The sequence below is a fragment of the Dendronephthya gigantea genome, unplaced genomic scaffold (genome assembly GCF_004324835.1).
Source record: "Dendronephthya gigantea isolate DGI-Jeju-01 unplaced genomic scaffold, DenGig_1.0 000269F, whole genome shotgun sequence".
Classification (NCBI taxonomy): domain Eukaryota; kingdom Metazoa; phylum Cnidaria; class Anthozoa; order Malacalcyonacea; family Nephtheidae; genus Dendronephthya; species Dendronephthya gigantea.
In genome coordinates, this window is record NW_021163279.1 from 185,537 (window position 1) to 201,042 (window position 15,506).

Sequence of the window (15,506 nt, forward strand, 5' to 3'; positions counted from 1 at the left end):
CCTTCATTTATATCTTTAACATTATGATCACTGCCACTGGTGTTCGCTTGCCCCGAAACAGATGATTGGCCAGGTAATGTTATATGAACTGGTATGGTGACTTTCGAGCGTTTACGAACACGTCCCCCTCTATATTCCACAACTTTAAATGTTGTTTTTAACTTCTTTCCTCGGGCCCTATAAAATTATATACAGTAATTTGACGTTAAAAAACAAAAATATAGTACAATCAGTCAACCACTATTTACGAAACAATCAAGGTTAGCTTTCAGCGTAATAATTTCATGACTTATCAGACTTATCGAAATACCCAGGCGAAGGCGAATAAATAAAAAATCGAAGGCGAAATACCCAGGAAAAGTGGTGATATATTTTTATCTTTGCTATAAAAAATGCACAGTACACTATTTTAATTACTCACATGTTTAATTGTAAACAATCATATTTGAAGTTTCCCCAAGCTACCCTAGAGTTGATTGCAACGTTCCAAAGCCGGCACAGCAAAATTCCAATAATTACAACGAATAAACAAATGAATATTAATAAAGAACACAAGGTGATCAAAGCAATATGGCGAACACGGAACACTGGCGCAAATTTTATAGTTTCGCGGTTTTTAGCGGAACGAAGGTCAGTCGATTCATAGGTCGATTCCAGCCTGCTCTGGAGGCAGCGCGCCAGCAGGTACAGCAGATCTTTCGTTAGCACTTACATACGGGCAATGAGAGATAATGAAACCTGTTTATATACGTGTAATGAGGTGCTAATCGGGTATTTCAATCTTATTCGCCAAGCCTATATGAAGCTCCGTTCATGTTACCACTGACATAGATGCAATTGAAGATGAAGTCGTGGGCTCAGATATCGTAGTGGTTGGTTCTGGTTCTACTGTATCAGTGGTAACCAATCACCAGTGGTACAACAATGAGACTGAGCTATTTGTAATTTGTTATTATGCTCAAATACTCAAAAACAGGAAAAAATACATTAGTAGCAATGTTTTTGTGCATATGAATGATATAATGCAATCAGGATGTCTGGTTTAACAAAGGAATTTAGTTTTGAGTTTGTGAATGAGGACAAGTCTTGTAAGTTTCTGACAAATGTAAAAATCCCCGCTGATGTTTCAAAAGTGAATGAATTGACGAAGAGAATTGTGAATTATCACAATTTGCCAGCCTACTTGGAAGAGGGTATTTTTTATTACATTTTACTATAAACTACTGGGTTTCATGCAAGTATAATGCAACCTCAATTATACATTGTAGTTGTGATCCTAGTGTGGAAAGTATTGGGCACACAATTTTGATGTCTTCTATATATTTACTACTTACTAGTATTTTTTTAACTCATGGTTGTGCAGTTTGCACAATTTCCATCAGTACATGACCCAACTTGAAATTATGACTTGGTGATGGGAGTGGGATGGTTCTTCAAACTGTATCTGTAGGGTTTGTGCTTGGTTGCAATTGTATCCACTGGTCACACTTGCACCACAGGCTAAATCATTAAAAATTTTAAGCTGACCAACACAACAACATTCATACATGCATGTAAAGGTGTCTGATGTGATAGAATATTTCTATGTATGGTTCAGTCAGCATAACCATTTAAATACTAAAATAAAGACAAATTTACATCCAAACTATTTCTCATCAGTGAAAATCACTTGTTCATGACAATTATGACTAAATGAAATCAAAACCAGGCTTCAGGAGCAATGTCATTAGTCATTATGTTGGGGTTTTTATTTTTTTATAAAAAAGTGGACAAAAAGATTATACTGTAAGTCCATATATGACTACAATAACTGACCAATTTTGGTAATATACATTTCAAGATAATTTGGTAAAAGGTTTTTTCAAAGGCATACATAAACATAACCTTATTGCTGCCGCAGCAAGCAAGCCTGAAGCAAGCGAGCAAGGCAGCACTCCTCCTAATCTTAGTAATCTATATATTAGGAGGGAAAATATTGATTTTGCTATGTGCATTGCATTCTGGAAGTTCTTATACATTCTTTCACTTGTGCCTGCACGCATTGCGGCTGGATAATGACGGCATGTCATGACAAGAAACGGCTAGGCATCGGGTAAAACCTCACATTATGGACTGCCACCTTGGTCTGCGCGCTAAATATTTTAACGAATTTATTATTCGTGTAGAGATTCGAAGCGTTGAAAACGCCAGAAATGTACTTCAAGATAACGAATTGGCCATAATAATGTTTTTGATCTATTGATCCTTGGCAACAAGCGATATATCAACAAACCAGGCAATACATCAACATGTGAATGCGCCAACAATTTCTATAGGTTGGCCGGCTGACATATTGGCAACTTGTATACTCGAATTCTGCCATACGTTTTCTGTCAAACCACGTAAATGTATAGTATCGAAATGTGCGTCAAAACTAATTTAGTGGCGATGCTTAATTCACGCGGGCAAACCTCTAGACACGCTGCTATTTCGAGTCACAACAGAATAAATTGTTATAATCTGTAGTAGCTGAATGACAAGGTTTCAAAGCAATATTGCAAATTATCCATTGCATATTCCATTATCATGCCAGGCGGATGAAGATGTATTAAAAACAGTCCGAGAACTTAATTGCATCATAAAATCTTCAATATGTAGATCTCCGCAACTATTGGCTGTCAATTCCCCCTTTCCATATCAATTAAGAGGTATACAATAAACAATATCTAAAATCCAAAGTAAATTAGCAGAGATAAATTTTGAACCACGGCACATGCACTACCATAACAGGTAAATTTTACAAAGGGTTCATAGATCATCGAACAAACTACTCCATAAGTAAATAGCAACCAAAATAGCAAACACTGGGGTCAAGGATTAAATAAAATATTAAAAATTCAACTAGGAAATAGGTTAAGCTATAAACAGCCTTCGTACAGGATCCTTCGTAGTGAATTCCCGTGGGAACGAGATTGGCAACCCGAACACTGACATCGTGCTTTCAGGCAGCATTTTTACCCATGGGTAACCTAGTATAGTACTAGTGAAAAGGCAAACTGTTAGTAGACATTAAACACTTTTTGAAGTACTAAATGAAACCTACAAATCAAATCAAAAAGAGGCTACTGCATCGATTTTGTATTTGATTGGTTTCATTCTAATTGCTTTTAGATTTACTGAATTGTCTTACGCTTTTCATGAGGAAAGAAAATAATGCATTTTTTGATGATCAAGCAGATGAAATTTTAGAGATATGTACACACAATGCAAAACAAGCTGAGATAGCGATTGATTCATGGAACGAAGCTTTTACACAAGAATGCTCAAAATATTCTGATGCAAAAGAAGTGAAAACCGAGGAACTGACCTTCTCTGAGATGTACCACCTCCTCATCCATTCAGCATCCTTAGAGACATTACTTCAGTTAGAGAATACCTATGCATTAGCTGTTCAGGATATGTTGGCACAAAGAGATGCTGCTCTGGACAAGTTAGAACAAAAGTATATTGATTGTTTTAATTTTTATACTTTTTTAGTTACACGTCACAACTTCATTGTTTTTAACTTAGAACCTCTTTCAAACATGCATGCGAAACATCATCCTTCAACACATACATGAAAAAAATTCCATCCATTCGGGACTAAAAAAACCTTTAAAACCAAAACGAGACTTAAGAATCAGGCCTCTAACTCTAAGCCTCATTTTCTTGTCATTAGCTTATTTCCATATTTATTTATTTTTTTTCATGCATGCATTAAAGAAGGATGTTTTGTCTTGGACATAGCCAAAATACCATCCCTTGAGAAAGGAATGCGAAAGAGGTCATAAGAAAACCTTAAAGTCTGCATCTTGTTGCCTTACGTCATTAGGTCGAAAGTTTGCTTTACATGGGGCCAATGCATAGGGCCAATGTCATGGGCGCTCTATATCATATAAGATATAGTTTGGAAGAAGATGTATGGATTTTATGTTCTTGTGCCTAAACTGCATGATATATTTTGGCAAAACATATTCGCTTTGCTTTTCCTCACAACAGTTGTTAGCATCGTCTAAACTTGACTTGGGAGCTTTGGGACCGTAAGGATATGACTTAATGCTATTTATTACAACTTGATTTAGGGTGGTTTAAGAGATACTTGCTCAAATAAAATAGTGATTTAAGGCGATTTATCCCAGAGCCGGTCTAAAATTTAGTTGTGAAGAACTTTCCAAATTGTCCAAAAAGTCTCAAATTGTAAACACCAATTTTTTCAACTTTCTTTACCGATTCAGGCAAAATAAGGAAATGAAAGAAGCACTGGAACCTGGAGTTGCTGGCATTAATTCGGATAACTATCACGAATCAGTAAATAATCTTCGCGGCAAGACATTGTGAAGATACACAGGTTACTATATTGGTCCCTAATTTGTTGATGCTTTCCTGTATATTTAGAGTACAATTGAGTGAAATTGAAAAAAATTCAGAACTTTTAGTCTGTTAAGATAAGAGGTGTGGCACAACCAGAAACAGATCAACACAGAAAATCCTTCATTTATTACATTCTGCAGATGATATCGACGCAATGGTCGAGTGCTTTGTCAGACCTTCAAGAAGTTCAGAAAAGAGAATATCAAGAATGGGTTGGTAAAGTGCACGAAGATCTTGTCCAGACGTCAAGCAAAGGTGTGTTGTACGTAATATATTGCGAAGTCAATTTAGTATTTTAGTATTATTGTAGTACAGTGGACAAACGGTGCGTGTTTAAAAAACATATGAACAATTTATTTCCTCTTTGCATTCTTTCTCTCCAAAAGGGTCGAGTAGTAAATTGTTTCTTGATTTTACCGTTTTTTTACTTGATTTTAACTTTTTTAGATCCGGGTGGTTCTTTTGAAAGGTATATATTTATTTTAATTTACATGACCCTGCTGAATATATTTTTCACCTTTCGAGGCTTCATTAACTAATGTAACGGTAGGGGGGCGGGAGCTCTTATTTCAGATCAGTGGGCGGGAGGCGCGAGAACCTCATCTATTCCTTGCCGCCAGTGGATAGGAAAATTTTCCTTTTATAAATGAATATAAAGTTAAGAATTTTTTGCCTTGTTGAAATTTATCATCAAATTCTGACTAGAATGCCTGTCACGTACGTTGCCTATATAGTGGTCTCGCCACGCAGCATGACCGTTAAAATCTGAATGATGACGCAAGCGAGGGTAATATTTCGTACAATAGTGCACTTTAGATAATATTTCCCCAAATTCTCGCCTCTCTGGTCTATAAATGATGAGTGTATACATTCCAGAAGTTTGTACATACGCGCTTGTATTTTTAAATCTAATTTGCAAAGATGAGATTAAAATTTTTTTTACGGTTTAAAATTTCAACTTCTTGCGACAATAGGTATCGGGCGAACCTTAACAAAGTTAATTAAAAGACCTTAACAGATTAATTAGAACAACTTTATATTCTAATACATATTTTCAGAAACGTCAATTTGCTTTTTGTAATGCTGAAAAATAGCACTCGAATTCATTCAATGTATTTTTTCACAGCTTTAGATCTCGCAGTGCATCTACCGTTAGCTTGCTCCCTGATGAGGTGCACAATCAGATGTTGGAAGAAAGTTTTACGATACACTTAGGTTCGTTAACAATGTTCGTAATCGTATAGGGTTCACAATTTGCAGAAATTAAATAATCAGGAAATTAATGTTGTTTGTTTTTTAGTAATCACGGAATTAACTTGGTCAACAAACATTGATATATATCGCATATAATCTTCTTATAAAACGGGCCCTAGTTTCACCGGGAGGAATTAAAAATATGAAATCGTGTAGCCTTTTAGTAAATGTAACCTTTTAGCGTTTGCTGTAACATATCATAGGTCTCGATTCCTGAAACATAATATGCATGTAGCCAGCAATATCTATGCTTACAGTTACAGGCTAATGCTCATACAATACGAGCTAGATCAACCTTGCAACATATATTGTATCATTTATGCATGTTATTGTTGTGTAGAAATTAAAAAATAACCGCGGAAGTTTGCTTAAAAAGATGTAATGTATAGCTGAAATGAAGATTTTTGAATTATATTATTGCGTTTTCTAGGAGCACAGATGAAATCAACGCATAATCTTAGGTTGATGTGTTGTGATCTTCTCGATTTATGTCGTTATAAACCTGCTAAGCAAGGGTATGGAATGTAATTCCTTCAAAAATGTATATTTTATAATTATTGAATTAAATTCTCTATATAATGGTTTGGAACATAAAAGTTAATAATTATTGAATTAAATTCTCTATATAATGGTTTGGAACATAAAAGTTTATAATTATTGAATTAAATTCTCTATATAATGGTTTGGAACATAAAAGTTAATAATTATTGAATTAAATTCTCTATATAATGGTTTGGAACATAAAAGTTAATAATTATTGAATTAAATTCTTTATATAATGGTTTGGAACATAAAAGTTTATAATTATTGAATTAAATTCTCTATGTAATGGTTTGGAACATAAAAGTTTTCTGCAAATATCTTTTATGCATGCACAAATTCCATAGCGTATATGGTTATAGGTAAGGCCTCGCTTTCATTTTGTCGTAATTGTCGTGAACATAATCGTGAACATGTATTGGAGTATGAAGAAACAGCGGGAATGCATTGTAACATCCCATTTTGTCGTTTAGGACTAGTATATGGGCACAACCCCAAAGAATTCAAACTGCAATGTCCTTGTATTCTCAATCACTCTCCGGCTTGGTTTTGCTTGTCGACAATAGAATTAACTCCTACACTGGAATTAAGAAAGGTATCGTTGTAGCTCTGTATTCTATTAACACCGGTGATTTAAAACCAGAAAAAAAGGAGGTGAAGTAAGACGATGCAAGAACTTTTTTGTTTTTTACGATTATATATATTGGTAAAACTATATAATATAATACTTGAGAAATATATTGTTCTAAATATCTTATAAGCTGTTTGATTATTTGTTTGCTATCCTGTAGAGTTTGCGTCCATATGTCAGCAGTCCACGGACTTCCATTTTCCTGACTTGGATAAGCAGTTTTGTATGATTCAACAGAATTTGGAGGAAAGACGACAGAAAAAGATGCAAATAAGTGGGGCTATCGACGCAAGAAATGATGAAGCTTTTAAAACTTCAACCATGGAGACTGGTGAGTTAGAAAAACTTTGTCGATATTTCTTGCCAGTTACTACTTAATAATATTTACTTTTTATCTTTAATATTTACTTTAGGTAATTTTTACATTACACGTCACTCCAATCTTTCTCAAGTACATGTTGTGTTTCATCTGGTCGTCGACGACTCTCTAAAATCGCCCACCCTTGCAGCACGAAATGCAATCGTCAGTGGTTTGCGTAATGTCCTGCATACAGCTTCACGTCAAAATATTCACACCATAACACTACCTGTTTTGCTGGCGGAGGAAATGACAGAGGTTTGTACCTCTTAGAGCTAGCGAGAAATTCACTTGGTTGAGCCGTGAATATCCTAAAAACATTATTCAACTACTGAAAAAACTGATAGAAAAACTTCTATAAAATAACCCATTTTCGTAGGTGGTACTTTGAATTAGGTATTTTACCAACTAAAGAATTGGTTTGTCTGAAAAAAATATATTGGTCACTTCTTATAGGAGAAGCCTGGTACGCATTTGATAAAAACAAAACAACATATTGAATTATTTAGTTTAACTAAAGTGTCTGGAGGAGTCTTATTAATTGCAAAATCAATTAAATTTTCTCTTGAGCATTTATTTGTGCCTTTTTCATTCAGAATTTCTCTATTTTTCATCTCGTAATGGATCGTCGGTAACACTGCTCCATTACGGGAAAGTATTGGACCGCTGAAAATTCTTTTCAGCCAAACAATGAGCTCATTTCACCGGAAGTGACGCTTGCCATACAATAAAAATGTATAATGTGCTTTATAACTTCAATACTGGTTTTACCTATACCGAAAGATTTTTCAAAGATAGCTTTTCTTGCATGCAGAGAAAACCAACCCGTTAAAAAATATGCATGTTATGACGTCTCTCAGTATTTTTGTATCACTGTTATATGTTTTGATTCATAATTTCAGGACATGACAGTAACGTGGTGTACAAGGCGAGCAGAATTGGTTCTGAAGTGTGTTAAAGGTATATATATATAATATACACAGCCGTTGTCATAAAGGTTATCACCTGGAAATAATACGTAAATGTGGATCACGTGATTGTACTGCATACATTAATTTTTTTGGGAAATCGCTGGAAATCTGTTTTGAAAATTTTTTAAATGTCATAGTAAGGCGAATAAAAATTGATATTAATAAAGAAACAAGAGAAGAGTCAACAAAATAAGCCACATTCAATAGTCACGTGATTGATATTTATATATTGTGTAGTCTGAAAGATACAACATTTGCATTCAAATGTGCAGGTACATGGTAATGAATTGTACGTATATCGTAGAAATTTTGGGTATAGCTGGGTTTTTTAAGGAGATGGGGTTTTTCGGTTAATAAATTGACTATATATTATTATTAAAATTAAAGGTTACTTTTCAGAAGAATTTTTTTGGAAACAGACATTTATTTCACAATTTCAAAATTTCCATCCATATCTGCTCGAAAACCACCATCTTGAATTTTTAAGGAAAGTGCTACAAATACATTTTATTTTTTTAATCTGGGGTTTATAATCACAATTCTTTTAAACAAGTTCCGAAAACAAAGAAATACGCGCAAACACAAAACATTTATTGGCTCTATACCATCTATTATATAGTGAAATTATATAAGTGTGCTACATAGCAAGGGGGAATTTCGTTTTAGCCAATCAGCAAGTTTGTTTATTTTTTTAGTAACCCAATCAGAATGCATAAATCTTGATAAAAAGTACAATATATACCATTTTACATGAAGTATTAAGAAATTAGGCATTCTGATTGGCTTTTCCTGAAAAATGTAAACAAATATACCGATTAGTTTAAAACGAAATTCCTCCTTGTTGTGCCACAATTCGACGGGGGCTACTTTTTTTGTCCACCCCTGTGTATAGAGAATAATACATGGATGCGCGGAAATATAGAATTTATTTCGAGTGTTAAGAATAATATTGAACGAGTGACCGCATTTTTTTTTTATATATAATAATATAAGTCTGTTTTATTAAAGGTTTTTAACTCCCGGGCGCGTATACCCGATTGCTTGATCAAACACGATAATCGCCAATAGTACACATATATTATATGATAAGAAAACGTGTAATGGTATTCATATATATTGTCTCACGTTCATTATAATATTTCAATTGAAAGATGAGATTGTGTTTTAGAAAGCCACTGCAGAGATTATACTGGAATTTTAAAAGTGTTTCCTCCGGCTTTTTAGCTCGATTTTTTTAAGCTTTTGACTAACCCCCAAAAAGCAATGGTGAAAGTTGAGGTAGATTTAGTGGTTGATATAGCAAATCTATACATGGAAATAAAAAGGCAAAATTTTACATTTGCAAAATACTGTTATATTAGCGCTATTTGAAACGTCGATGCACATAACCTCCCATAAATGAATCGACTAATAGAGGTAATAATATAGGTTTCCTGATGAACGTATAGGTTTTATGATGGAATGTGCATCCTGGAGTGGCTCTGAATCATTCAATATCCAGTTTGTTTTGCCGAAGGTAACTGAATAATATTCATTGTGAAATAGAAGTTTAATATGACTTCATAAAGTTTAGGTTTGATACATTTGTATTGTTTTGCTGTTGCCACAACCTCGCACTAAAACAAAAACACGTATGATCACTGTAGTATATGTTGTCGAAACGTCGAGAAATACTTTTGTGTATTTTTGGTAGCTGTTACTTTGTTGCAACATTATTCGAGACAACGTCGAGGTGAATATTTCCCGATAATCACCGAGCCTAAGCCGAAAAATTGTTTTAGTATTTTTTCACTAGTGAATTGACACAAGAAATTTGTTCGCTTTTCTCTTTGTAACTAGAAACGTCCACAAAACGGCTAGCCGCCGGCATTTTGAAATTTCTTATAATACGTCAAATATGACCAATCAGAATGCAGGATTTGATATATTCACTTGTGCATGCAAAAATACTAAATATATATATCGTGCAAAGCGTGATGGTTCATTTTTGACCGTGCTTTTTTTGACCACGCTCCGTTTAACCATGCTTATCCGTATAAATGCTAAATAATATATCTTTCCTTCAGGACATTTCGTCAGATATGTTTCACACACTTAGCAACATGCTACCCAGCATATTTCGTGTATCAAGGACGCTGGACCTGCAAGATTTATCACGAAAGTAAAAAAAAAAACATTACGTCGTAATACGATAACTAGCAACAATACTCATGCATGCATATGGATCTGAAACAAGCCGCGTTTGCATTACGTGTTTGACCTGGCCTGGACCAGGCCTAGGCCTAGATGTGAACATTGTTTATCCGGCCTAGACCAGGCCAGGACCTGGTGTAGGCCACAAAATCCTGGTCAACAGCAAAAGGTGGCCTGGGCCAGGCCTGGACCTAACCTGGGGCAAGATTTTGGTAATGTGCACATTCTTGGATTCTTGTATATGAATCTAGGCTTTACCTAATCATGACAAATTTTTAACCTAATAGTATGATTTATATAGGATATATATAGTATTATCACCTTCCGGTGTGTTTTGGGTCCTATTCTAAGTATTTTGTCAAATACTTTGGCTATCTGATATCAGCAACAAGGAAGACAGTGTGAACGTGGGGCACATATTACCTGGACTTGTCCTAGACCTGGTCCAGTGTAAACGCGGCTATATATAGGGGCCCTGGTTTTAATTTAGTTCTAGTTGTCGTAAACTGAGTAATTCACCGATGCGATGTAAATGTGTCTTTATTTTCTATATTATATGATATACATTATTGTTTACTGCGCAAATGCATGTTTAACATATTAGCATATTGGCCAGGGACCGCTGAGGGGGGGGGGCTGGGGGCTTTAGCCTCCCCAATAATTTTCAAAATACATGTGATTCCTTTATAGCGATTTTTATATGCATGGCCATAATAATACGAATAAAAACTCCTTATAGTAAGTTGTGTAATCATAATTATGTGTTCACTATCCGTGTTGGTGAACAATGTTTTCATTGAAGTGTTTACAAGAAAAATATAAAACAGATAAGTATGGTCCCCCCCCGAGGGTTCACTCTTTCGGCTTCGCTAGCCCCCCCAATCCAAAAACTGCTCCGCGGTCCCTGTTGGCATGCAGATATGTTCATATGCGCAATACATAAAATTCTAGAATTTAATTACAGTTACTAAATTAAAGTTTTTTACATCTAAAATTAGATTTCACTTCATAAAAGGTCTGAAGTATATCAGTGTTCAAAGGCCATCCTAAATAAGTAGGTTCTCAATGCTTTAACATAATTTAAATTGTCCATATTACGAATATTTGCCGGCATACCGTTCTAGAGTTTTGGAGTAGCTGATTTAAATGCTCTCCCACCAAGTCCAAGAGTCGTCAAACATTATCCTGTTGGTAGCGTCAAATAGTGGTAATAGTGTCAAATTTCCACTTGATCTTAAACTGTACCTAGTGTGCCTTTTAATGTTAGTAAGATCCATTAGATATTTCGGGGCTAATCCATGTATATACTTAAAAATTAATAATAAAATTTTAAACTGAATCCTGTAAGCAACAGGCAACCAGTGCAAAGCGTCCAAGACATGTGTAATGTGTCTGAATCGTGAATTACCGGTGAAAACATGGGAAAGAGCAGTGCTACATGTCTTGTTACATAATATGCTTTGACATGTTTAATTTAGAATCAAGCCAAGATCCCAAGTTTTTCGCCACAAAAGGCGTAATCTGCTTGTCTCCCACTTGCAGACAATCGATGTTAACCTTTCCCAGCTGCTGCCAACATAGTTCCAGGTTTAAAGGATAAACACAGTTGAGTATCATCAGCAAAACAATGCGCGTTGGGTAAATGAGATTTGATGATTCTGAACAACTTACTTGTATATAGGATGAAAAGAAATGGTCTCAAACATAATACGGTACATCAAAACTTAGATCAAATTCTTTAGAGTAAGTCCTCCTGTAGTCGCTGAAGAAGAATACAAAGACACTGAATGTAGCTAGTAATATTACATCAAAAACCTAATTGATTGTCATATGGATCCATCAAATATGGCAAAAAATAGAAGAGGAACCGCAATGGGTTTAATTTTGAATTATCATTATTTGAATTATCACTCTAAGCTTTGTCCATAACAGAAATTCGTGATTTGTTCTAATTTTTATCTGATTCGTTTTTATTATATACAGGCCTTTTCAGCTTGCATGCTGAAATTAAGCCATTTCAGATGTGGTGACCATGGAATAACCAATAAAACTTAACCATTTCATTTGAAATGGGTTAATTTGCATACAAGCTGAAAAGGTCTATTTATTTGGCCTTTTTAGAATAATGATTTTAAAAGAACATTCATATGAATTATGCGTGATTAATAGATATAATAAATGACTACATAGTATATTTACCTAATAGAAAGATTAAATTATATATGTGACGAAGTTATCATTTTTGTAATATTGGTAGATATATATAGCTAATCGTTCAATGTATCTTCACTCCTAGTGAAAAATTTTTAGGAAAAAGATTTTCTAGGAAAGAGATTGTTTGAAACAATACGGCGGCAGTAAACCTCGTTTTTTCACGGCGATTATCTTCTGGTGTATGGCTGTATATGCATGCTATTAAGTAGTGAATGCAACAAATAAGATTAATTTTCTTTGTCATGCAAAACAACTATGTCACTGCATGCACTGCAAAAGTCATAACTCACTCAAACACATATACTAGAAATGGAAAATCGGGGGAAAAATGCTCGTGGCTATATGAAAAGTTTGAATTAACGACAGACCTGTTATAACCAGTCGAAAACACATTCAAAGTTTTCTAATCTTAATTCACAGTCAGTAGTAAAATGAAGACCATTGTTACGTTCCAGGGGCCGGTTGTATAAAAACGTTGTTATTACTATGATTAGCGCTAACTAAAGTAAACTGTAAAAAAAGTGATTAAAAAGTGATTAAGAGTCAGTTTATACAACCGGCCCCTATAGGCTAACTAATTAACAGTAGGACTGAATCTTAATCCCTGTCTCTGAGTAAAACTAAAAAACGCACCAATGGACTTCATTCAATCACTTCACGCAATGTGAAAAACAGCACAAGTTTAATCTTTGCAACAATAATGTGATCTCTCTTTGATAAAACCTAAAAAAATAAAACCGGCTGAGAAGAATTATACTAGTTACTAATCTACAAGCTTAGGGGATGTTGTATTTGGTTTGTGACGACAGGGACTTTTGTGTGGGTAGATTCTCTTAAGGTCAATATTCTCTTCCGGTTTGTGTGGGCCTTTACAGGGACCGCGGAGGGGGGGGGCTGGGGGGCTTTAGCCCCCCAATAATTTTCAAAATACATGTGATTCCTTTATAGCGATTTTATATGCATGGCCATAATAATACGAATAAAAACTCCTTATAGTAAGTTGTGTAATCATAATTATGTGTTCACTATCCGTGTTGGTGAACAATGTTTTCATTGAAGTGTTTACAAGAAAAATATAAACAGATAAGTATGGTCCCCCCCCGAGGGTTCACTCTTTCGGCTTCGCTAGCCCCCCCAATCCAAAAACTGCTCCGCGGTCCCTGCTTTAGACTGTGTAACTAATACATTCAAAATTGCGTAATTTGTAAAGTGTTGTAAATGCGTTGTTATTTCCTTTGTAATCAGCTCAACTTTTGGTTACGTAACGACTTGTTGAAAAACAATTTATTCTCGTGTAGTGAAGGGGAAATTAGGAAAAGATGACAAAGTGCTCATTTTAAACAAAATTTCTCGTTCAGCGTTAGTGGGACTCAAAAGCAATACATATTTAGGCAAAAAGTGATAAAGTGAGTCTTCCTAGTTGGAAAATTAGTTCACAGAGGAATGGTCAATTCTGAAACTTTGGGAGATTCGATTATAGACAATTTTAAAAATATGACGAATGGTTACCGGTAGCTCTTACCTTTTTGAGTTTTGATGCAAGAAAACGAAATTTCAACTTTTAGATTGGAAACACGCAGTGCATGCGCCCGACGGCCCGATTTCGCGCAATTTGGCGGGAGATATTGTTAAAACGTTGCTTGTCTTGCTTCGAAGTGAAATCGTTTCGATAAGACACTGATAAATCTTGTACAAAAATGTCTAATCCGTTGACTGCAGGAGCGATTAAGGTAGGAAAGCATCTATATATTTATTATTTTTGTTTGTGCTTAGAATAAATTCATGTGGGGTAAGAAAATATTTAAGGCCATATTTCAGCTAGCCCCTTATATCGTATTAACGTATTCGATTGACTTTTAATATTGCAGAATCATCCACAGAGTTACTTAATTCATTAGATTTTCTTACGTTTATACAGGAAATTTTTTTAGATCATAGCAATTTGCCAAAATCTCCTGTTTTGCAAGTGTTGGTGAGTTTTGCAAGTGTTATTTTTGTTTATTTGCTTTATATTATTTTGGGCAAAACTATTTGTACAATTTATTCACAAATGCTATTACATCACTATTCATATACAAGAATCCAAGAATGAGCATGCTTTGTATCAAGGGCTTATGAGGAACGAAACTCTCTTAGTATTAATTTTAAGGAATGGGGGGGGGCAGATGTGAAAGCCTGTCCCTGGGGAGGTTTTGTTGGGCCCAGAAAACTTGGTACTATCAGTGATTCTGGATCCCTTTGATTATTTGCAATAATTCTACACAGACATTTTATACATATATTCATATTTACCTAAACATTTGAATATTGTAGGGTTTGAAAAAAGTTCAAGGCAATCAAGGCGGAAGTGAAAGATACCGGTATGTTGAAGTAAGGGTGGTGCTAGCTAAAACTTATGAACATTCTTAAGAGTGGTCTCTTTACAAAGACTGTGTTTGGAGTTGTTTTACCTTCAGATCTTTAACCTTGCAATCCTATCAGTAATAAACCATGCAGGTCTAAATTTTAAAACCATGTTTCTTATAGGCAGTAATTCTTGGATTTCTTATCCCTTTTACCCAATCAAATTATGAGGTGATAGGCAAAACTAAGAACAGTCGTATATCCCATGGTGTTGGTTGAACATGACAATTTCACTCATTGCTATCAACCAATCAAAGAGTTAATTTAATCTTTTCTGAGTAAAGAGTAATACTGAATAATAAATCTGTGTTAGATAGGTTCTACCATGTTCTGCTGAACTTAATTACAATGAATGTTGCATTACCAATAACTTAGCAACAAGGTCTATTATGTGATTAATGAATAGACTAGAAGAAATTAAACAGTCTGTCAAGACTTGTCATGAATTAACACATCCCAAAATGATGTATCCCAATCTACAAAATGATGTACATTCCCTTCCCCACCCCAAGTATTATGTGGTGAAAAAAGGACTTCTGATAGTTAAACCACA

General features: G+C 34.8%; 1 protein-coding gene and 1 long non-coding RNA gene across 2 annotated transcripts; both read left to right on the forward strand.

The window, feature by feature from the left end:
• The first annotated feature begins 1,033 nt into the window (after window positions 1–1,033).
• Window positions 1,034–10,317, forward strand: LOC114541142 (protein C12orf4 homolog). The gene is given in 14 exon segments (XM_028561128.1): window positions 1,034–1,193; window positions 3,151–3,481; window positions 4,254–4,338; window positions 4,340–4,366; window positions 4,530–4,644; window positions 4,837–4,858; window positions 5,516–5,604; window positions 6,074–6,158; window positions 6,657–6,778; window positions 6,975–7,145; window positions 7,228–7,430; window positions 8,075–8,132; window positions 9,592–9,659; window positions 10,210–10,317. Coding segments are annotated over 14 exon segments (1,635 nt in total). The 3' UTR covers window positions 10,309–10,317.
• A 3,844-nt stretch (window positions 10,318–14,161) lies between these two features.
• On the forward strand, window positions 14,162–14,911 carry LOC114541135. The gene is made up of 3 exons (XR_003689197.1): window positions 14,162–14,280; window positions 14,469–14,522; window positions 14,864–14,911. It is a non-coding gene; the product is annotated as an uncharacterized LOC114541135 (long non-coding RNA).
• Window positions 14,912–15,506: the final 595 nt, after the last annotated feature.